The 22,452-nt window shown below is 42.6% G+C and overlaps 1 protein-coding gene across 1 annotated transcript; it reads right to left on the reverse strand.

The window, feature by feature from the left end:
* Positions 1-441: 441 nt before the first annotated feature.
* On the reverse strand, positions 442-18,856 carry URH1 (uridine-ribohydrolase 1). Its single transcript, XM_087397619.1, has 9 exons — positions 18,013-18,856; positions 17,647-17,762; positions 17,499-17,558; positions 17,073-17,255; positions 16,633-16,737; positions 1,961-2,057; positions 1,708-1,815; positions 1,429-1,564; positions 442-1,128 (listed from the first exon to the last, which is right to left on the reverse strand). Exons 1-9 carry the CDS (start codon positions 18,143-18,145, stop codon positions 1,020-1,022), a joined length of 1,047 nt encoding a protein of 348 aa, XP_087253745.1. The 5' UTR covers positions 18,146-18,856; the 3' UTR covers positions 442-1,019.
* Between the last annotated feature and the right edge of the window lie 3,596 nt (positions 18,857-22,452).

Raw genomic sequence — 22,452 nt, forward strand, 5'->3', positions numbered from 1 at the left:
TAAAGAAGAGATTGGCAAGACCATGACATGAAAAGCCATCCAAAGGTGAGGGAGGACAAAGAAAAGAGCTTTCTTGTCAAAAGAACTCAAAGGACTTGAGATTAACATTTCAAGGCGAGAGAGAGAGATAAAAGATACCCAAAAAAGAAGGTAGATGAAAAAGGATAAGTATGGGGAGGAATTTATAAGTTAGTTATGATTCCTAATAAGTATTCAAAATTCTAGCGTTTTTAGAAAATTGCTAAATTCCACATTAAGGGAGCTTTCTTGTCAAACGAAGTGAAAGGATTTGAGATTAGTGTTTCAAGACAAGTGCTAAAGGGACAACAAAAAGGGAGGTACTAGTTGAACAAGAACAAGTTTTAGAAAAAAAACATTTACTTAGCATATTCTTCCATGTCCCCATATAATGAAGGGATCTCTTATAGGGCCCTTTTTTAGTCCAACATTTTTGTAGTGACAAAGGCAAATCGTTTCAAGAGAGCCATGTCAAGGCGAGAAGGATACCATTATCTATATCAACTATTCCAAATTAGTTAGATTGCATGCTTCTCTCTTGTATTTTGACACTTGTTAAGAGTATAACTTCGCTACAGCCACTTCCCCATGCCAAGTTTCATATCCTCAGCAAATCTAAGAATTCATGCTGCCTCTTTTAATGAATGCATCCAGTATTACTTGCAGCTTCTTTTCTTTCTTCCCATATACATAGTGAAGTAAATATTCTGTGGGGTATAAAAATATTTATGCACTCTTTCTCTGTCTTACACTGTGATACAATTGCTTTGTTGCTTCCCTATACGTCATTAGTCCCTCTAGTACTACCTGTGATTCCTATTTATTCTTCCCAAAAAATCATCGATCAATGCAATCTAAAAGTTGGGAACATTTTTTGGCTTTTCTAGGTTCCATTGAAACAGAATTCCTTTGTAGCACCCCTTTCTACATAACCCATCAAATAGATGGCATGAGGCAATGGCCAATTTTCCTGTGCTTCATTGCTGTGTTTATGCAATCCATCAGGGCCTTTTCAAACACTCTCTCACAAGTGCAGCCACACCCTGAGCATCCACCGTCCAACCAACACTGACAGGTGGCTGATTGGTCCAAGGATTACTCCCATTCCAGCTGTTATTACAAGAGAAACAAATTTTCAATGGTTGCTCACTTTCAAGCTGTTACAAGAGAACCAAAGAAACAAACCTATGAAAGAGCCCAAAGAACTGAAAAAAGAACAATGGCAGTAAGTCTGTCAAAATGTAAATTCTCTTCTGCACTCTTACAACTATTCCACATCTTGCAGTATAAGATTGCCCATAATCCAATGCCTCAACTTTAATCCCTGAATAAGTCCTAAATTTGAGCACCACAAAACTAGGAAACGCGAAGAGATGAGAGAAAAAATAAAATATATGCATCATCACATACATTTTAAGACCAAGATCAAGCAATGTATGTCCTTTGCAAATCCCTAGTGTTTCAACTCGAAGGGCTCCCTTCTTGTAGGTGAAAAGACTGGGTTCTAGAACTGCGGCGAGGCAAGCAGGATCATGGAGAAAAATACCTGCAGTGCAGACAACTAGGTGAATCAACGTGCAGTGCTTTATAACCAAAAACTTTGGAAGCCATGGACTTAAGAGAACATCAAAGGTAATGCAGCCTTCACAGTACCAGCCATTGTCAAATACATAAAGAGAGAAATAAAACCTTCAAAACCATCAGACCGAGAGTGCCAGTTTCTGTAGAAGATGCACATTTCATATATGTATTTTCCATGTCTTCCTTTGGAGTCTCTTATTTCTATCAAGTCTGCCTCTGAAACATGTAACTCAAAATCTAAGAAAGTAAAATAAATTTAAAAAGAACCATACATAGACTAACAAAAGAACCGTACATAGACTAGCTCCAATATACAGTGCTCTTCTAGTCCTCATCAAATGGCAAACTAGCGGTCCTTTACCTGTGAAGACAATTTGTGTGGTCAAATTGATACCAATGACAACAGCATCTGCCCCACTAGTAAATACCAAATCAGCAGCCTCTGGGTCACCATAAATCTGAAAGAGAAAACAATTTTGCAGATAACTTCAGCATAACACATATGTGATATATAAGTCCAAACCATGCGTACTAAATCATAATATGAAGCAATTGTAAACCATTTCATTTTGTACTTAACTGTTCATTTTTTTAATGCACCACTCGCATTGTGTGCACATAATGGATTTATGTTTCTGTCTTGCTGTACAAAGAGAAGAATTGGAAGCATTGCTAGAAGAATGCAAAAGCCTCAGACATCACATTTTGCACAAGAGCTATGATACTCGAAATAACACAGCAGGAAGCACATGTAGCAGTGTCTAATAGTCGCAGTGCAAGGCGTTGGGGTCAGATGCAATCTGTCAAAAAATATTGTCTGCTGTCATGGACCTTGCAGTGTGGGTCTCTTCATGAGGTGAAGCTATGTTACCTTTTTATGTTGGTGAAAACAGGAAGCTAACCATCTGAAACTTTTATCATGTAGCCCTCATGGATCCAGCGCACTTTTAGATAGCAGCATATATGAATCAGCCCAGACCATTTTACTAATGGACCCATATTGTTTAGAGTGGAATAAAAGCGTGACATTCTTATTGCTAAAATCCATGATGCTAGCCTTCCATCTGATTGTATTTTCTGGAGTGTTAAGCTTATATTATCCCAGTGAAGTGGTATCTTCATGTGCAAATTTTCATATGGTAGCTTCGGGGCATGCCTTCGAGCAAATGGCATAAATTTCCAGACTAGCATCGCAATTTCCCCTTTCTGTTTTACCCTCTAGGCTTGACAATCTTTTCAAGCATATTTTTCTGAAAATTACAATCAATAAGGGTTTGGTATCAAATAATGAGGTTGGATGCTTATGATGCTGCAGTTTTTGCAGGGTTCTCAACCTCGGGCTGCTATGATACGCCACTTGCTTTTACAGCTCACCACTCCCGCTTTTGGATATTGGCAGCCTACACAATGGGATTTCATTTTGGGTAGTATTGATGGCAAAATCAAAGGCTGTCCTTTAGTCTCTCATATGTTACTAGATTGGAAGCTGTAGAAAAGGGGGAGGGACACATTTGGAGAAAGGGGGATAGAGGAGCAAAAGGGAGAGGGAGATAGGGGAAGGAGGAGGAAATGGGGTAGGAGAGAGAGAGAGAGAGAGAGGGGAAGAAGGGAGGAAAAGGGGTAGGAGAGAGAGAGAGAGAGAGAGAGAGAGAGAGAGAGAGAGGTAGGGAGGAGAGAGAATGAGTAGGGAAGAGAGGGAGAGTGAATGAGCATAGGTAGCAGGTATCAGGAAGGAGGAGCGAGAGTAGATAGGATTAGATGTCACATCAAAAGTTGTACAATGAGTGGTGGATGGAGACTTATATAGTCCCCCCACATGTCCCACCTAAAATCCCTCTAAAGGGCCTCTAAATTAGCCCATTTCCCCCCTTCATTACAGCCATCCCTTCCGATAGAATTTTGCCCACAAAATTTTACATCTTGGCCGTCCAAACTGTGCAGCAACAGCAACTACTAATCAGCCCGGAAGGAGATAGGGGTAGTCCTGGACAATGCTTTCTGCCTGCCATGAATTTTCATCCTCAGGGAGACCTTGCCATTTGATAAGATACTCTACGTAGATCTTGTTTCTGAGCACATGGTCTCTGAAACCCACAATGCGCTCCGGGGCATAGAGGATGTGACCCTCCTCATCCATAGGAGATAGCTAAGGAAGAACTTGGACATGCTGTCCTACATGCGGCTTCAACAAGGACACATGGAAAACATTGTGAATCTTGGAGCTATTGGGTAGCTCCAACTCATATGCCACCTCTCCAACTTTGTGGATGATCTTGTAGGGTCCGTGATACCTATGACCAAGCTTCGTATTGGTGTTACCTTTCAGTGAGGCATAACGGTTCTTATGGAGGTGTAAATGCACATAATCCCTTTCTTCAAAAGACAAATGCCTCCTGCGTTCATTTGCATACTCCTTCTACTTGGATTGGGCATCGTGCATATTCTTCTTAGCCAATAGTAGAAGGGCCTCCATTCTTTCCGAGTCACTCCTTGCTTGCTCATTTTTCACAACTATGTTTGCCATTAAAGGCGGCACCCCAACCTTGCATCCATACATTGCTTCAAAAGGGCTCATGCCAATGGGAAAGGTGTTTGGTACTATTGTATCAAAATTCAGCCAAAGCCAACCACTTATCCAAAGACTTCTATGTATCATGACAAAAGTCCCTCAAGTATTCCTCCACCCATTTGTTCGCCCTCTCTAACTATCCATCTGTCTCTGGGTGGTAAGCAGTGCTAGATGTGAGGAGAGTACCCATCGTTGTGAATAACTCTTGCCAAAAGTGACCCATAAACTATGCATCTCTATCATTGACAATATCTTGAGGGAAGCCATGATGCTTAAAAACATGCTCAATAAATTGCCAAGCAGACTGTGATGCTGAATACCGGGTCTTAGTGGGTATGAAATGAGCCTGTTTTGTCATTTTGTCCACCACCGCATTAATGCTATCCCATCAATTCTCTATAGAAGGCAACCCTATGATGAAATCCATAACGATATGAGTCCATTTGCCTTCTGGAATAGGGAGAGGCTGTAAGAGACCTGCGGGTAGTTGGCTGTCCACCTTATTCTGTCGGCAAGGCAAGCATTCAGTGACATATTTAACCACATGCCATCCCATATGAAACTTTGTCTGATTCTTTTATATGTCTTATTTATACAAGCATGTCCTGCTGTGGGAGATGAGTGCATTTCCTGCAAAACCAGCCGTTTATGCTTTGAATATGGCACAAGATAAATTCTGTCCTTGCAGTACAACAGCCTATATGAAGCTTAAATTCAGCATGCCCTTGGTTTGAAGGCTCCTGTGACTCCAGAAATATGGGAGATGCCTTACTCTTCCTGAAACCCATGAATCCAATCTTGATAGATGGTGGAAATGGTAGACAGATTGCAAGCCCACAATCTAGACAAAGCATAGGCGACCACATTTTCTTTCCCCTTCCTGTACTCAATGTCAAAATTGTAGGACTGGACTACAGCCAACCACCTCTTCTGCTTCATGGAAAAATTGTGTTGCGTAAGGAAGTACTTGAGTGTCCTACAATCCGTCTTAACCTTAATCCTGCTACCGTACAGGTAGTGGTGCCATTTCTCAAAAGCATGTAGTATGGCCAGCATTTCCTAATCATAAATATGATAGGACCCAATTCCTTGGCTGTAAATTTTCTGCTCTCGAAACCTATAACTCCAAGTTGCTGTCTCAAAACAGCCCCCAAGCCTTTGCCACTTGCATCTGCCTCTACAATGAAAGGGCGTGAAAAATCAGGGCACACTATACAGGTGCATTACTCAAGGCATGTTTGAGGTCCTCAAAACTGAGTTGTGCTTCTCCTGACCATTTGAAAGCAACCTTTTTCAACAAGTCAGTGAGAGGGGCTGCCCTCTTGGCAAAATGTTTAATAAATCTCCTGTAGAAGGAAGCCAAACCCAAAAAGCCTTTGAGTTGGGTGGGATTTTGCAGCAGTGGCCAGCAGTTCCTTATGCATTTTACCTTGGCTGGATCCACCCGAATTCCCTCCTTGCTCACAATGTGGCCAAGATATTCAACCTCTTCCGCCAAGAAGTGCATTTGTTGGCTTTAGCATAAAGCTGATGCAATCTCAAGATTTCCAGGACTCGTTTCACATGTCTGATATGTTCCTGCTTGTCCTTGCAGTAAGTGAGGATGTCTTTAAAAAAAACCAGCAAATATTTGTAAAGAAGAGGCTGCAAAATCGTATTCATGAGTGCCTGGAAGTAGCCGGTGCATTGATCAATCCAAAAGGCATAACTTTGAACTCATATAAACCTCTTTCAGTGCAGAAGGCTGTCTTGTGCTCAAATTTTTCTCAAGCAACTCTCACACATGTGTGGCCACTTCTTCTCATTCTACCTTCGAGAGACGGTACGGAGCCTTGTTAATTGGCTTGCTACCAAGCTCAAGCACTATGGCATGATCAACATCTCTTCGTGGAGGCAACTGTGAAGGCATATCAGCAAACACATCTGTATATTCTGAGAGCAATTTCTGCATATCACAATCCTCAACATGGGAGTGCTACCCTCCTGAGAAACTGACACATTTAGTGCATAGATGGCACACTCCCTCTTGAGCTCTCTGGCCAGCTGCTTCGCTGAAATGACCTGCAATTTAGGGGTTGCAATACCATGCAATGTTATAGATCTTCCCATGTTAACAAAGCTTAGTGACAAGGCATTTAAGTCCATGCTGATTTTGCCCAAGGATTTCAGCCAATTACAACCCAGGACAGCATCGATTGGGCCCATATCCAATGCAAAGAGATCACCTGCAAATTTGTAATCATCCAAGAACTTGATCCTTGCATCCTGGTGTCACCACAATGTAAATATCCTAAGTCAAAGTACAGTTGACCATTTATTTGATCATAATTAAAGAGTTTTATGTGTTAATTATGGTCAAAGAGTTCTTTTAATGGTCAAAGAATTGACTACGGTCAAAGATACTTGACTCTGGTCAAGTAAACCTGACTTCAGTCAAGAGACTTGGTTTATTACCAAGAGGGTTAACGGCAGTTAACCAGAGAACCACAGAGCTGACTACGGTCAGAGAGTGTTGACTTCGGTCAACAAGACTTAGCATGCGCCAAGAGGGTTAACACCGGTTAACCAAGATGTGCCAACTTCGGTTGGAGAGTTGTGCCAACTTCGATTGGAGAGACTTGGCTATAATTAAGGCGCCTCGACCCTTGGTCAAAGCTCCTTAATTATAATCAAGAGTGTTGACTCCAGTCAACCGAAGAATAAATATATATTTTTATATTTATTTAGGTGTGCACATGTATTCAATGGGGACGCCCACCGTGACTAGAATTAGTCCACAGTGTGTTATTTGCATGCAAAGCGCTAACAATTAATGGGTGCCATGGTGGTGCGCTTTAATTAATTGTTGCAGATACTGGGAAGAGTAATTTCCTAAGCGCTACGGAAGCCTAATCAAAGTCTAGGAGGCGGTTCGTGTGACCAAGTGCTTCGAAGACTCCAGAGTTGCCCTTAGTGGCATGTAATTAGGAAAGTAGTGTAGGAAATTGACAAGTGGCTTGTTGCCAAGAAAGGGAGCCTGAGAGCTCATGTATGATTTGGATTCACGTTTTGATATTGTACGGATAACAGACAGCTTCCACGCTGAAAACTCTTGCACCTTGATTTCTTCATAAATAAAGACCTTCAGGGGGGTCCAGCCCGACATGTTGTCCTGGGCCCTAGTGTCTCTGTTGAGAGAGGGGGAGAGGGAGAGCAAAGGAGAGTGTTTTTGCTATCTTTTACGAGAGCTAGTATTGCATTGGTATCAGAGCTTAAGGTCTCATTTTCTTCCTACGAAGTGACGATCCAAGATTGAAGAGTGCAGGCTTTGGCATAGAACGCCTGACAGAAAGTAAGCCTTCAGGGAAGGTCGTCATCGATGGTCAGTTAGGCAGAAAGCAAAGACCTACCGTGACCAAGTAAAGCGTCAAGGTGAGCGTGACGTGCAGGCGCACGTGTACTTGAGTAAAGGAGGTAGTCACTAAATTGATGAGGCCTATTACCACAACGACGCATAGCCTGTTGGCGAATGCAAAGTGTGGTGTTTAAGCGTCTACAAACAGAGAGGCAAGACGGAGAGCCAATGCTAGGAGTCTAAGTGGCGTAAAGGAGCACCGCCCTTACGCACGTGTTTACATCAGGTGACGGGGTGCCTTTTGCTAGACCCCGACCGAATTTTCGATGGCGAAGCTTCCACAACGACTATTAGCGTTGTGAGACCTGACGAGGGGAGATTGGACCGAACGGTTGCTGTGGGAGTAGAAGCAAGTTGTGATGCTTCGTAGCGCCTGACAAACGACGGTCTTCGATGGAAGGTTATGGTGGTGGCCATTTCTGCGTAGGGTGTCACACCGCTGAGTGCTTGCGGATGCCCAGGATGGTTAGATGCACGCAGAAGGTCCCACGACGACGGATGGTCTCCAAAAGGCTTGATGCGCGACGTCAACCAATTCACAGCCAAGGTTTGGAACCTTAGGCACCTGCTTACGTGACATAGGCGATGACATTGTGCTTACACATGGCACACAGATGACGTGGCAACCACACGTGCGAGCTGACGTGGCAGCCAACAGGTCCAGCTGACGTGGCAGTGACACGTGGCATGCTAACATGGCACAAGCATGTGCAGAGAGCAGACACATGGCAGCCAGCCTGGCAGGCCAGTGGTTACGTTAACCCTGGTACAGTTAATCCTGGTTGGTTGACCTGTGGTTAGTGAAACCCTGGTTAAGTTAACTACAGCTAGTTAACTCTGGTTAGTTGAACCAGTATCTAGTTAGTTCAACTTTGGTCCAGTTAATCTGGCCTAACCAGACCAGTTTGGTTGGTGTAACCAGTCCAGTTAGTCTAGTTGCAGACTAACCAGACCAGAACCAATCAGTCTGGTTAGAGTAACTAGCCAGTTACTCCATCTGGTTACTGTTCTTTCAACAAAAAAAAAAAGGACAGTTCCAGACGCTGTTTCTGCTAGCAGATTTCACCTGCCTGTCAGACTTTTACTGTCAGAAAAGCAGCAGAAACACAGTAAAATCAGAGATTTGCAAAAAAAGAATATGCATGCCTTTGAGCAGAGAAAAGAGGGAAAAACAGATGCATTTTGAAGTCATTTGCAGTAGCCAGAAAAGGTGCACATAGCTTTGAGTTTATGCCTTGAGTTGATAGACAGCCTGGCACTAGCATAAGTTGTGAATGCAAGACACCTCTTGTTGAGGTATTTTTCTGTCGGAAAAGCAAAGGTAGTTGTGCATCAGTTACCTACACGGTGTGTGAAAAACTTGCAGATCTCAGAATATGGATCAATCACCTATCCAGTGGGATTCACAAGATAGGGATGTACATCCAAGACAGAGAAGTGTGCAGCAAACTCAACAAGAATTTGAACAGATGGTACGTGCTCGTATGCAAGAGATGGAAAATCTCAGAAAAGATCCAAGGGCTCAGCATTTGTTTCAAGCAGAAGCTATGCCTAATATAGCATATGACGTGCCAATGCCAAAGGCACACTCTCGCGTACAACCAAAGAGAGAGAGATCTCATAGGGGACGGTCCCATAGCAGGAACGGCATCATCACCAATCTCCTAGTCCATCACCGTCTACCTCGAGTTTGACTTCTGTATCTTCTTCTTCCTTATCAGATAAACCATCCAGGAAAAGAAGGAAACACAAGAAGTCTAGGAAGAGAAAGTCTTCCACAGAGACCAAGGAATTCAAAGAGGGAGGTAAATCTGTCAAGTTTATGACCTACAATGGACAGTATGGTCATACAGACAAAGCATTGCAGTTCATCAGGCAGTTTGATGCTGCATTCGGCACAGAAAAGTTTTCAGAATCCTCCAAGTTAAGAATGGTCAGTTTGCACTTGACAGCGACAACTAGTGCATGGTGGAGTGCACAGACCACAGATGGGTCAGCCCCAAAGAAGTGGAAGGACTTCAAGAAAGCCTTCTACCAGCAGTTTATGCCTAAACAGTTTAAAGACCATGTTCTTCAAGATTGGGACAGTTTGCATATGGATGTAGGAGATACAATGGATGTGTACAACCAAAAGTTTTGGGATGCTTATTTGCAGGTTGCACCTTTCAAAAAGATCTCCAAAGGGACCCAAATGAGAAAGTACAGAGCAGGTCTCACTCCAAGAATCCAGGCAGTAGTGAATGCTTTGGGAGCAAAGAACATTCAAGACCTTATGCATTCAGCTTCAGTAGCTAGTCTTGTGCCGTTACAAGATCCATCCACGGTACTATCCTTGCATGCAGAACGTGCCGAAAGAAAGAAAACTGATTTTTTAAAATCAGAAAAGAAAGAGTATCCCAAGGTTGAAAAGAAAGGGTTTCAGCCTCAGAAGCCGAGGGGTACTCAGTTTTCAAAGGCTTATAAAGGCAAATCCCTATTCACCCCTGAACAGATAGCTGAATTCCGTAGAGATGGGAAATGCTTCAAGTGCGGCAAAGAGGGGCATGTGACTGCCCAGTGCCCAGAAAAGCCTTCAACTTCGAAGGGAAAAGAGGCAGAGAAGCCACGAGGACCGCAAAAGCCAATAGCAGGAGGAATTACTGACATACTGGGTCATGTTTCAAACCGCTATCATGGGGCAAAGTCAGAGACCAGCAAGCGCTAATTTTATTTGATCTAGGGGCTACTGATAATTTCATATCAGAGGATCTAGCCATGAGGCTGGGAATAAAGACGGAGGAGTTGGGCAGGGCTTTGGATGCCGATCAGATGTTCTGTGGGAATCCTGTGCCAGTCACTCCCTTGATAGGGAAGCTCCGTCTTCATGTTCAGAGTTATGTGGATCAGGAAGACTTCTTCATTTCTCCACTGAAACATCATGATTTAGTCTTGGGAATGCCTTGGTTTCATCGCAAGGCAGTGAAGTTGACTCTTCCTGAAAGAGTGCTGGAGTTTGTGCATAGGGGGAAAAATCAGCGTTTAGTTGCCAGGAATAAAGGGGACACTATCCCCATTGTATCTCATGTTACATGTGGTAAAGCAATAAAGTCTGCAATTTATACGTACATGGTTTTTGTAAAAGAAAAAGAGAATGATATGCATGCTGAAATGAATGATGCAGACAAAGATAAGTTTCAGTTTCTTGTAAACTTTAAAAATTGCTTTTCCGATGCTTTACCAGGGGAGTTACCCCCAGAGAGACCAGAAGATCATCAGATAGAGTTAATGCCTCGTAGTGAGCCACCAAACAGACCACCTTATAGAGTCAGTGCGACTTAGAGAGAGGAGATTATGGCTCAGGTACAGGACTTGCTGTCCAAAGGGTTGATTCAGCCCAGCTCGTCTTCTTTTTGTTCTCCTATATTGCTAGTACAGAAGAAAGATGGTTCATTTCGTATGTGCGTTGATTACCGTGCACTGAACAAAATGACCATCAAGAATAGATTCCCTATTCCGCGCATTGATGATGTGCTGGATCAGTTAAATGGAGCTTCAATTTTCAACAAGATAGACTTAAAGAGTGGCTATCACCAAGTGAGGATACAGCCTCAGGATGTGCACAAGACAGCATTCCGCACTACATTCAGGTTGTATGAATACTTAGTGATGCCTTTTGGGTTGACAAATACTCCAGCCACATTCAATAGAATGATGGATCGCATCTTCCGAAAGTACACGCATTTCACGGGTACTTTCTTTGATGATATCCTAGTCTTTTCAAAGACAGAAGAAGAGCACAAGGAACATCTTGCTATAGTGTTTCAAGAGCTGAGAAATCATCAGCTCTACGCAAACAGCAAAAAAAGTGAATTCTTCTTGGAAGAAATCCATTATCTGGGGCATATAATATCCAAGAATGGGATACAAATGGATCCAGCAAAGATCCATGCCATTCAGGAATGGCCAGAGCTGAAAACTGTGCATGAAGTTCGAAGTTTCCTAGGCCTGTGTTCTTACTACAGAAGGTTTATCATGCATTTTGCTGATATCGCAGCTCCATTACATGACCTTACTAAGAAAAATGCAGCCTTCACATGGGGAATATCACAAAAGAAAGCATTCAATACACTCAAGGAGAAGTTGACTACAGAGCCTATTCTAGTAGTCCCGGATCTTTATCAATCTTTTGATGTTGATTGCGATGCTTGTGGAGAATGTGTTGGGGCTGCATTGCATCAGAATGGTCATGTAGTGGCCTATGAAAGCTGGAGACTTCGGGATGCAGAGAGATATCTAGGAATCTATGAGAAAGAGTTATTGGCTGTAATTCATGCCATCCATACATGGAAGCACTATCTTTTGGGTGCAGATTTTACTGTTAAGACAGATCACCTAAGTCTGAGATACTTTTTGACTCAGACCAAGCTTTCCGAGAAGCATATGAAATGGGCAAACATGCTGTCAATGTATCATTTTCAGATTGTCCATACCCCAGGAATTCGGAACAGAGTGGCAGATGCCTTGTCCCGAAGACCCCAGGTCAATAATGTGACTATTGCTTATCATCAGGACCTGGAAGGCATGAGGGAGCAATATGCTCGTGATGCAGATTTTGGTGAAATTTTACAGCAAATGCAAGGGGGGCAATCCACCAGTCACTATTCCCTGAAAGATGGGTATCTAATGAAAGATGATTGCCTATGCATCACCCAGGAGATGAGGAAAAAGATTTTGGAGGAATGCTATGCACCTCCCTATGCTGGACATAGAGGAATTACAGCAACAACTCTAGCACTAGGGAGGTATTTCTTTTGGCCAGGGATGCGGAAAGATATATATCAGTTTGTTACTGAATGCCTTACGTGTCAGAAAGTGAAGTATGATAGACCGAAGGCACCTAGCCTACTTATGCCTCTTCTCGTGCCTCAGGCACCATGGGAAAGTATTACAATGGACTTTATTTTTGATTTGCCAAGATCAAAGTTAGGGAATGATGGGATTTGGACTATCATTGATAGATTCAGCAAGCAAGCTCATTTCATTCCGGTTCGCAAAACCATAAAGGCAAATCATATGGCTAAGCTTTTCATGGCACACATCTTTAAGCATCATGGTATGCCTAAGTCCATTGTTAGTGATTGAGATCCCAGAATGACCAATCTATTCTAGAGAGCTTTATTTGATAACATGGGGACGAATCTGAATTTTTCTTCTTTCCATCCCCAAACAGATGGTCAAAGTGAAGTAGCAAATTCTACAGTTTTGGATATGCTGAAATGCTACGTGGGTGACCAAAGTTCAGACTGGGAAAAGTACCTACCGTTGGGAGAGTTTGCTTACAATAATACAGTACATAGCTCTACAAGGAAAGCCCCTTTTGAGGTCATATATGGGAAGGTGATTTTGCCACCTATATTGAGGACCAAAGATGAAATATTTGCAGCTGATCAGTTTGTGAGAGACCTCCAAACAGCTTACAGCCAAGTCCGGACAGCAATCGAAAGGTCTCAAGAGAAACATAAAAGAGCTGCAGATAAGCATAGGAGACAGTTAGATCTCAAGGAAGGGGACTGGGTACTTTTGAAGTTTGAAAAAGCTAGGCTCCGCAAGTTTAAAGGCAAACAGAAAGTGTATGCAAAGTTATCTCCTAGATACTATGGCCCTTTCAGGGTTACAGAAAGAATAAATGAGGTTGCATACAGGTTAGCATTGCCCGAGCATTGGAGGATTCACAATGCATTCCATGTGAGTCTTCTAAAGAAATTCCAAGGACCAGAGCCCTACTAAACCAGTATCAGAGGATCCACCAGAAGTGGATGAGCTGGAGAAGGTCCTTCAGCCAGAGCAAATTGTGTACCATACTGTACGCGAAGGCCCTCAGGGTAAGGAGTTTTACAGGTATCTTGTAAAATTCAAGAACTATACGGCATTAGATGCCAAGTGGATGGACGAAGACATGTTATCCGATCATCCACACCTTTTGGATGTTTACAAGGAAGCTTTTCAGTTGAGGTCAATTGAATAGAAGCCGAGGGGATGTCACCACAATGTAAATATCCTAAGTCAAAGTACAGTTGACCATTTATTTGATCATAATTAAAGAGTTTTATATGTGTTAATTATGGTCAAAGAGTTCTTTTAATGGTCAAAGAATTGACTAAGGTCAAAGATACTTGACTCTGGTCAAGTCGGTCAAGAGACTTGGTTTATTACCAAGAGGGTTCCAGCTAGGCTTAGTTCCTGGCTTGGAATCTGATGGCCTGTATGGCTTGGCATAGGGCATTTTACTACCTGAAACAGTAGGAAACCTTGGGAAGGGCGCTGCTGCAAATTTTTTATCATGCCAGTCACCCATCTTAGGCTTCTTCTCAGCCTCATATGCAGCACCATGTATGCTGCCCGTTCCACTCTTGTACTTGCTGGAATATTTCGGCTCAGATACCTCTGCCAGCTGGGCTGCCCTCTCAATAGTTTGAGGGTTATGCGCCTTCACATCTGCAGCCAGAGAAGGACTTAACCCCTAGATGAAACGCAGCGGCATAGGGCATTTTACTACCTGAAACAGTAGGAATCCTTGGGAACGCTGCTGCAAATTTTTTATCATGCCAGTCACCCATCTTAGGCTTCCTCTCAGCCTCATATGCAGCACCATGTATGCTGCCCGTTCCACTCTTGTACTTGCTGGAATATTTCGGCTCAGATACCTCTGCCAGCTGGGCTGCCCTCTCAATAGTTTGAGGGTTATTCGCCTTCACATCTGCAGCCAGAGAAGGACTTAACCGCTGGATGAAACGCAGCAGCCTTCCCCTTTTCAGATACGTCCTGCACAAATAGGAAAAGCCTCCAAAAGCGCTGCAAATACTCTTGGACCGTACCGGTCTGCGACAAGCAATAAAATTCAGCTAAGTACTGACCCAAGACAGTGGGGATACAAATGTTGTGACCATCAATTCTTTGAAACCCCTCAAGGTGGTTGGTCTCTGAGGCGAATCCCTCATGTATTGCCACCATGTGTGGGCATAGTCCTGCATACGCATACCTGCAAAAATGATGTGCTCCTCATCAAACAAGCCGAAAAAGTCTTCCAGCTTCGTGAGCCACTCCTCCAACTCATTGGGAGTGCGAGTGTCCCCTTTGAACTTATGCACCGAGAGCTTATCCTTCACATCCTTGGCTCAATACTGCTTATTGTACCCCCCAGAATGTCAGGCATCCTCACGCTTAAGGCTCACATACTGAGGAAAGGGCATCTCATCCCGCTCAGGCAAGGCTCTCTAAGAGCGTAAGGCATCTGAGAGCATATTGTTTGCGGTCACTTGTTGCCCATTTACAGCATTCTGATGCGTAGTAACACCATCATTCATGATAATGGGATTCCCCTTGCTTTTCCTTTGGCTGCTGCAAAATTTGGTCGTTGTATGCATTATCGATTCATATGGCAAATTATTATTGACATGCTTCAGCCTTTTCAGCCCATTCCGCCTTTGAAGCTTGAGGATCGTTTCTAGGACTAGACTCTTTCTTCTCCAGGGTCCTTTTCTCGCCCTTTGCGGCTGTCACATATTACTGTCTCTTCTTTATACAAGGAGCTTTTGCCTCACCATGGGTTTCTCACAAGGCAAACCAGCTTTGGCAAATGAATCGCAGTGTCAAATGGTGGCAGAAGAGATTGAGACATATTTGGAATTCAAAAATTCCACCCCGACAACAGGTCTTTTTGTGGCGAGTTTTATTGGGAGTTCTTCCATCTAGGCAACTTTTGGCACGCAGGAATATCGCTCTCGCTGTTTGTCGTAGATGTTTGGCTCCACAGAAGTCTCTGCCTCATCTTTTTTGGCATTGCTCCCATACTCGTGATTTTTTGGGATTCCTTGGCAGCGTTTGAGAGCAAATTTGCTATTTTTGGAAAATCTTTATGGCTTTTTGGGATATACCCGCCTAGACACGAGTTTGATTTTTCACTTGGGTTAGTTATTGGGCACTTTGGACTCTATGATTTCTGTCTGGACTCTATGAAAGGACAGAAATCATAGAGTATTTGGTGATCCAACTTTTTCACTTTTCTCTTTTTTTCAGGCGCTCTTTGCAGCAATCCTTTTATGATTGTCTGCAAACTCGTGCATAGACTATGATGTATATTTGCCATATCTTGAGATCTTCTCTTGATGTATTTGAGGACTATCCCACCCTTTTTTTTGGGATAGTAGCTCTGTAATATAATGCAAAAGAAATTTCACTATTACAAAAAAGTGTGTGTGTGTGTGTGTGTAAAACACTCACATAGTTGGAAACCATAGACCCCATCATGCATAGCAAGGGCTAGCTACTATGACATCCCCAGCAATGCCATCAGCAATACAATGGTGGGTGTGGACCACAATATAAACATGTGCTCTCACATGAACATAGCCATGCACCCACACACTCAAGAGTCCATTTATACAAAGGCCTTCTTACTGAGATTCTGTCAGCACTCTAGAGGTCAAGGGAAAACTCAGCCACTAGCATAAGAGGACGCTAATAAAAAATAAGTCCACTATCTCTTGTTCAAGCATACTACTGCTTATGACAACTAGCATTTCCAAGCAAATAAATTTAGAAAATGTAGCTGATAGGGCAATGCATCGCTATGCGTGTGTGCGTGCGAGTGTGTGTGTGCGTGCGTGAAGAAGGATGAAAAGCCCTCTTATTGATAAAGTAATCAAGAAGAAGTTTATCTAGGGTTTCATTTGTCCATTATGCCAAATAAGTCTATCTCTAGTTACATCATCAGCGCCCACCGGTGGGTGTAGATATAAAATAAGCATATGTCTCACTCATACATATCACACACCCAACATACCCTGATGATCTGATGAAGTTTGTGAATCTTGATAATCATTGGAATGGCTACCAAGGTTGTGTAAATAGTTTCCTCTAGATGTGTCTTGAAGTCGAATTCTAAAGATATCAATTTGAACCATAAACATAATAAGTAAAGTGTGCAATACATCTTGTCTTTGTAGGAAATACAGAGAGAGTCCCTTTTGATGTGGCACTTGAGAGTTAGTCTAACAGATCAATCCGCACAGGAAGATATTTAAATACTTACATTAGCTTCTGCAGCAGGGCTCACATTTCCACTTGCAAAAAACGATCCCCCAAGCACAAATAACTTCTGTATATTGCTTGCAAAAGATTTGTCTTTTTGCATTGCCTGTAGAAAAGAATCTCCATTTAGATTTTCTAAAATTCCCAGCTATGGTTTCATCTTATAGATGCCATCAAAATACTCCTGTTTTTAGGTAACAATGCATGAACCTTTAAGGCCAAAACGGTGCAGACTAGGTGGTAATCATCACAATAAGCACCCAGCAACACTTTTAATTATTTTCTGATAGCATGCTCAAGATAACTGTGTCAATATTTATGTATGACGACATGGAACCACATGAGCTTATACCAAAAGAGCAGCCTAGAGACAAGAGAATCATATTAAGGTTTGGATCATAAACTTTAACAGACACATATACATAAAAACTAGTAGCTTACTTCTGCAATGTTCGTCAAAGGTCCCAATGCCACAACAGTAATTTCCTTAGGAAACTCTTTCACTTTCTCTACCAGAAAATCTGCAGCACTCATCTCAATCTTCTTTTTTTTAGGCTCTGCTGGGAAGGTATTTCCCAGTCCATCAGTTCCATGTATGAAATCTGCAATTCCAGGATGGCCACCCTGTGCGAGCAACAAATTAAGAAATGTATTCAAACAGAGAGTTTATAAAAGCCTCTCTAAGAATAACTGGGACAATTGAAAACCCATATGAAAATACTGAACTGGAATAGTTTTTGAAAATGAAGAACCAATTAAATTGTAGGAAGGTTACCTTGAAAGGCATAGTTAAGCTACACAAAATTCATACCGCTTTAAAGAATGCGTAAGGCCTGATCATAGGCATGCATGAGACTCAGCAAATACCTTCAAAGGTTCAGAACGTCCCTCTGCAACTGGCACGTCTGGAAATCCTGCAACTTCACACTGATAATCATAGATGAGCAAATTAATACTGCACTTAAAATCATATCATTGCATCCATAAATCGTAGAGCACTGTGAACAATACAGACCAAGTGTAAAGCATTTCGTGTTGCTATTGGCGTTGTAGAATTCCCAAAAGTAGTCGTAAGGCCTATAATCTCAAGCTCGGGTGATTGAAAGGCCATAAAAATGGCCATAGCATCATCTGTCAAAAACCGAGACGAAAGAAAATTGGGAAGTTAAACAGCCGCTACAACGGATAGTCCTGAGTTCTTCTGTCAGCAACAAAATAAGCATGTGCCAGCAACGTTAGGCCCTTTTCATAAAATGCACTTTTTAACCAGTAAAAACTTGGAGGAACCGTGTTGAAATATGTTTACTTTCCAATCCACACGTCAGAAGAAAGACATGCAAATCCTGCATTGCACCAGAGGACAAAGGACACTCGTATTCACCAATGCCGGGATCCGTATCAATTATAACTTTTCGACGACTCAAGATCTTCGGAGCAATCTGAACTTCAGATGATCCGTTTGCTATTTCCCCAGAGTTCGATATAACGTCGAGGTCATTGCCATCGAGCACCATACTTTCCTCCTCTTTGGAAACAAACGGAGCTACTACGGAGTCAACAACGAAATAAGGTTGCAAACATCCGAATGCTTTACATAAACGCGCGTTATTGCTCTTCCGGGGGAACCAAAGGAATTTTTCTACGGCCCAAGAATCTTTTCGGGGTAACCAATCTCTGTGCAAGAATCTTTCCGGGAACAATTCTCCGGCTACCTCGTGTTTATCTTGGAAAACTACGTGTCGATCTTGAACTGGGTCGATCGAAATCCAATCTCTCTCTCTCTCTCTCTCTCTCCCCACACACACACGTCTCTCTCTCTCTCTCTCTCTCTCTCCACACCACACACAGTCTTTGCCTCTCTCTCTCTCTCTCTCTCTCTCCACACACACACTTCTCTTTGCCCCTTTCCGAATTGTGTCTCTGTGGCTATGAGGTGTCCGTAAAAGGCGTCTCCAGAGCTCTCTTCTCCTCCGTGCTCTGCGCTCACTCTGCGAAAACACCCACGTGAAGGGGATGCCTGCGGGGAGAATTGACGGGGGCAAGGGAGACCCAAATCCGGATTTGAGTCGAGGTGGATGGCGACTGTGGTGCGAGATGAGGCACCCACAACCAAAAAGCGCAGCTCAACTACCCCCAAATAGCGCGTCTGATTCGACGTCTTGTTTTGAGTGTTGTTCCCACTTCTGATCATTTCTGATTGTCCCCCTTCCAGTAATGGTTTCCCCACTCATCCACACCTTTCTTGCCCCTTAGCATCATCCTCATTCATGATTCTAACGGGTATGGGAAGGCCTTCCCGGCTGGCCATCCACTCACATTCCGACCGGATAGGCCGACACTTGTCATTTCCCAGATGTCACGGAAAGCATAGAGGGGACGCACTGTCACCACGTGGCATCTCATCTGTCGGTTTTTGTGTGATGCACTTTTGAGTTTTGGGCTCCCCTGATCAGACACTGAAGATTTCATCTCCATGACCTTGATGGGTTTACAAACTACCAAGACCTCCCCCCCCCCCCCCCCCCGCCCAGGCCTCAATAAGGGATTCTGGCAAGCGGATGTGCATACACACACACCTGACACAATTTTGACTATGTGGCAAGGAGTCATGTGTTTGAACCCCATCAACCTTACACGCATTTATTTTTCATAAAGAAAAAAAATCCCCTGTCGGGTAGCCAGTCTGAGTCGAGTCAGTAGGATTCATAGAGCAAATTGTGTTCTGCCATGTGGCACCTCGCCCTTGCGTTTTTCGCTTAGCAGACTAGCCAACCTCCAACATGTAACCTATTTACAGAGTGACGCACACACAACCCACGGATCGTAGACATGCAAGAATGCTCACCCACATCCAAACCATGGTCCAAATGCATTCAATGCACCATGGGCAGGCATGGGTGTCTCTAGTCTCTAAACACCCTATGGCTGGGTTCTCTTTTTGGGAGTACTGCCACCCTTATGTGACATTCAGTGGGTGAACATCATTTACTTATAACAAGTCCCTCTAGAAGATCATTGGCCATTGCAGCCCACCACACCCTCTAATTGGTTCAGTGTATCTTGACCATTGCTTGGGTGGGGAAGGTGTCCAAATTGTCCTTTTCTTGGACATGTTCCAACTCAAACGCTCTTTTGCTACATTAATTAATGCCCCTTTGAGATGGATGGCCTCCACCTCATCTAAACCCACCTAAGTCTTAGTACACGCCCAATGTGTGGTCGACAAGAGGTGGCTTTTCAATGGACTGACACTATCCAAGCAAGAATCTTTGAAAATTTTAGTATTGAAAGCATTGTTGACAATTTTATACGGAGAGCTGAAACTCTACTTGAATTCGATTGGTTGGTAAGTGGGTGCCCCAGTTTGGGCAGCCAACTCTAGCCGCTCAAGAAATTCCTTATCATGGACACTAGGCAGTCGGCACCTCAACATAAGAAATGGAAAGAGGTTTGCTGATGTATGGAGGGTTCTACTTGCCAATTAAGGTTTTAAATACTTTTATTGGGCCACAACGCAATTGGCAACTAGCAATCACTAAACACTACTTTAGCTATTATTGCAACTGTCAAGATCTTCTTTATTCCAACATTTTCTATTGAATGAAATCACTAATGATTATCATTGCTTGACAACAACAAATCTCCAAGTTTTATTAGCATTGCCTCCTTAGAGCTAGTGCTATATTGGAGGATTGAAACTCTTTTGTGCGTTTCCACATGTAATTTATAAAGAAAATAATTAAGCACTATGTTTCAAATTGGAGATCATCCTAGCCAAACACCCTTTAAAAAATCATTGAAAGTGTTTGTTTTATCACTATACTCAGAGGCAATGCCCATGTGCACTTGTGCACTCTTGTTCTTTGATCAATGCCAGAGTGTTTTCCTTTATTTTATAGATATCATTGTGGGGGTTAAAGGTCACTGTGCCTTAACCCCGGTTATGTACAATACTCAAACACATATATAAATGAATGAAAAAGAAGATTAGGGTGGTTCTGCACCCACCAAACTTGTGTGGCTCTCTGTCTCTCTCCCTCCTTCTTCCATTCTTGCTTCCGTTGAGAGCACTCTCAACTGGTATCAGAGCCCGAGTGATCTAGCTGAGAGTGCATGAATGCTTGAAGCTCAGCAGCTCTGTGGGAGGAAGGAGAAGCTTTGTGGGAAGCTTTGTGGGTGACTTTACTTGCATCCGAGTGTGCAGAGACCTTGGAGGAACCTTTGGAAAAGTCACTTTGGCTTTGCGAAGTGGTTTTGAGAGCCTGTTAAGTGTTTTCAAAGAAAAAGTCGTTTTTTGAGCTTTTCCCTGTTCCGTTCGATGACAGAGACTCCGTATTGACTTATAGAGGCAACTATTGCTTGCTTTTGGTGTCCACTTCACTTCAGGAGCTTGGAAACACCTTCATTCTTGAATCTGGGATCATTTGGACATATGAGAAAATAAGTTTTCTCTCAAAGAGGTGTTGTACGTATACACCGCCTTGGTGTTATATTCATCATTAAATTTAAACATGAAGCCAAAATAATTGAGCAAAATATTACTTGAAACTACAAATGGCATGCAAGAATAACTAAGCTACACACCCACTTGCATAGATTAATTTGATCCTTTGACACATGAGAAAAGAGTTCTCTCATAGCCATGTTGTACATATACACCACCTTGGTGTTATATTTAGTATTAAAATATGAAGCCAAGATAATTGAGAAAATTACTTTACATATTCACTTGCATAGAGTAATTTTGATCCTTGAACACATGAGAACATAAGTGTTCTCTCAAAGAGATGGTGTACATATACACCTTCTTGGTGTTTATATCTACTGTTAAAATAGTAAAACAAACTATTTAATGGTCTTGTACCTATATTCCATGTTGGTGTTTGTATTCACTAGTAAAATGTTAAAGCAAACTATTCAGCAATATTCATATACATAATTGGAAAAAGCTAAATGACTTATGTATTTCAAAACCAGCTTTACATATATGAAAGTCCCTCTATTTTTCATTCTCTTCTTCTCATCACTTTTTCTCAACCCGTCTTCTTGACTTTCAATGGCATGTGGTCATCAAAGTTTCATTGCAAGTTCACTACCTAGTACTACATCTGGTTCCTTGGTTGGTACTACATCTGATTCATTGGCTAGTACTACATCTGGTTTTGCTCCCTTCGGACCTTCTCTACTTATGTCTCCCTTGAAAATTACCTTTGTTTGGGGCTTGATGCTCTAGATTTGGGCTTTCACTGACTTTCCTTTGCCTTCCACTACAACACTTTTAGTTGTTTCCTTGTTGGCGCCTTCCCTTATGAGAAGTGGAACCTCAATGGTCCTTGTTGTCACCTTCCCTTATGAGAAGTGTAACCTTAATGGTCCTTTGCAACCTTTCATCCGTTTGCATCTTTGTGTGTTATTCCAAATGTGTGCTCTCCAACGTAGAGCTGCCATCCTCAAATTTAGGAGATGTTGAGTTCTCTGTAATATTATTGCTCTAGTCCATGTCTAAGCTCGCTTCCTCTTCATCATTTATTAGATATGCAGCTGAAGTATGCATTAGGGCACTCAATTCGATGTGGAGTATGAATGATAATCACATCGATACCCATTATGTAGTATGTTAGCCGCCCCCACACGATTAATAGTTCATGTACTATGATAAGCAAGCAAAGATGTAGAAGAGAGCTTGAGGATTAGGATATGACATTTGCCCTGGAGTCGTATGGGCCCAAGTGGTTGTAACGTGAGAATGAGAGAGGTGCATGAGAGTACAAGGGTTAGCTCTCCCTTCAAAAGGTGGAATGTATTTTGGGCCAAAAGTTTG

The sequence above is a fragment of the Dipteris shenzhenensis genome, chromosome 26 (genome assembly GCF_047967505.1).
Source record: "Dipteris shenzhenensis isolate YYH24624 ecotype China chromosome 26, Dip_SZ_1.0, whole genome shotgun sequence".
NCBI lineage: Eukaryota > Viridiplantae > Streptophyta > Polypodiopsida > Gleicheniales > Dipteridaceae > Dipteris > Dipteris shenzhenensis.

Bases quoted from the DNA above. Each gene is read 5' to 3' on its own strand.
- URH1 (XM_087397619.1), bottom strand. From the start codon at position 18,145: ATGGTGCTCGATGGCAATGACCTCGACGTTATATCGAACTCTGGGGAA. The intron at 2,058-16,632 runs GTAAGTATTTAA...TTTCTCTTTCAG, and splicing joins GCCCTGCTGCAGAAGCTAAT to ATTTATGGTGACCCAGAGGC. The intron at 1,129-1,428 runs GTATGTGATGAT...TTGTAATAACAG, and splicing joins CTTGATCTTGGTCTTAAAAT to CTGGAATGGGAGTAATCCTT.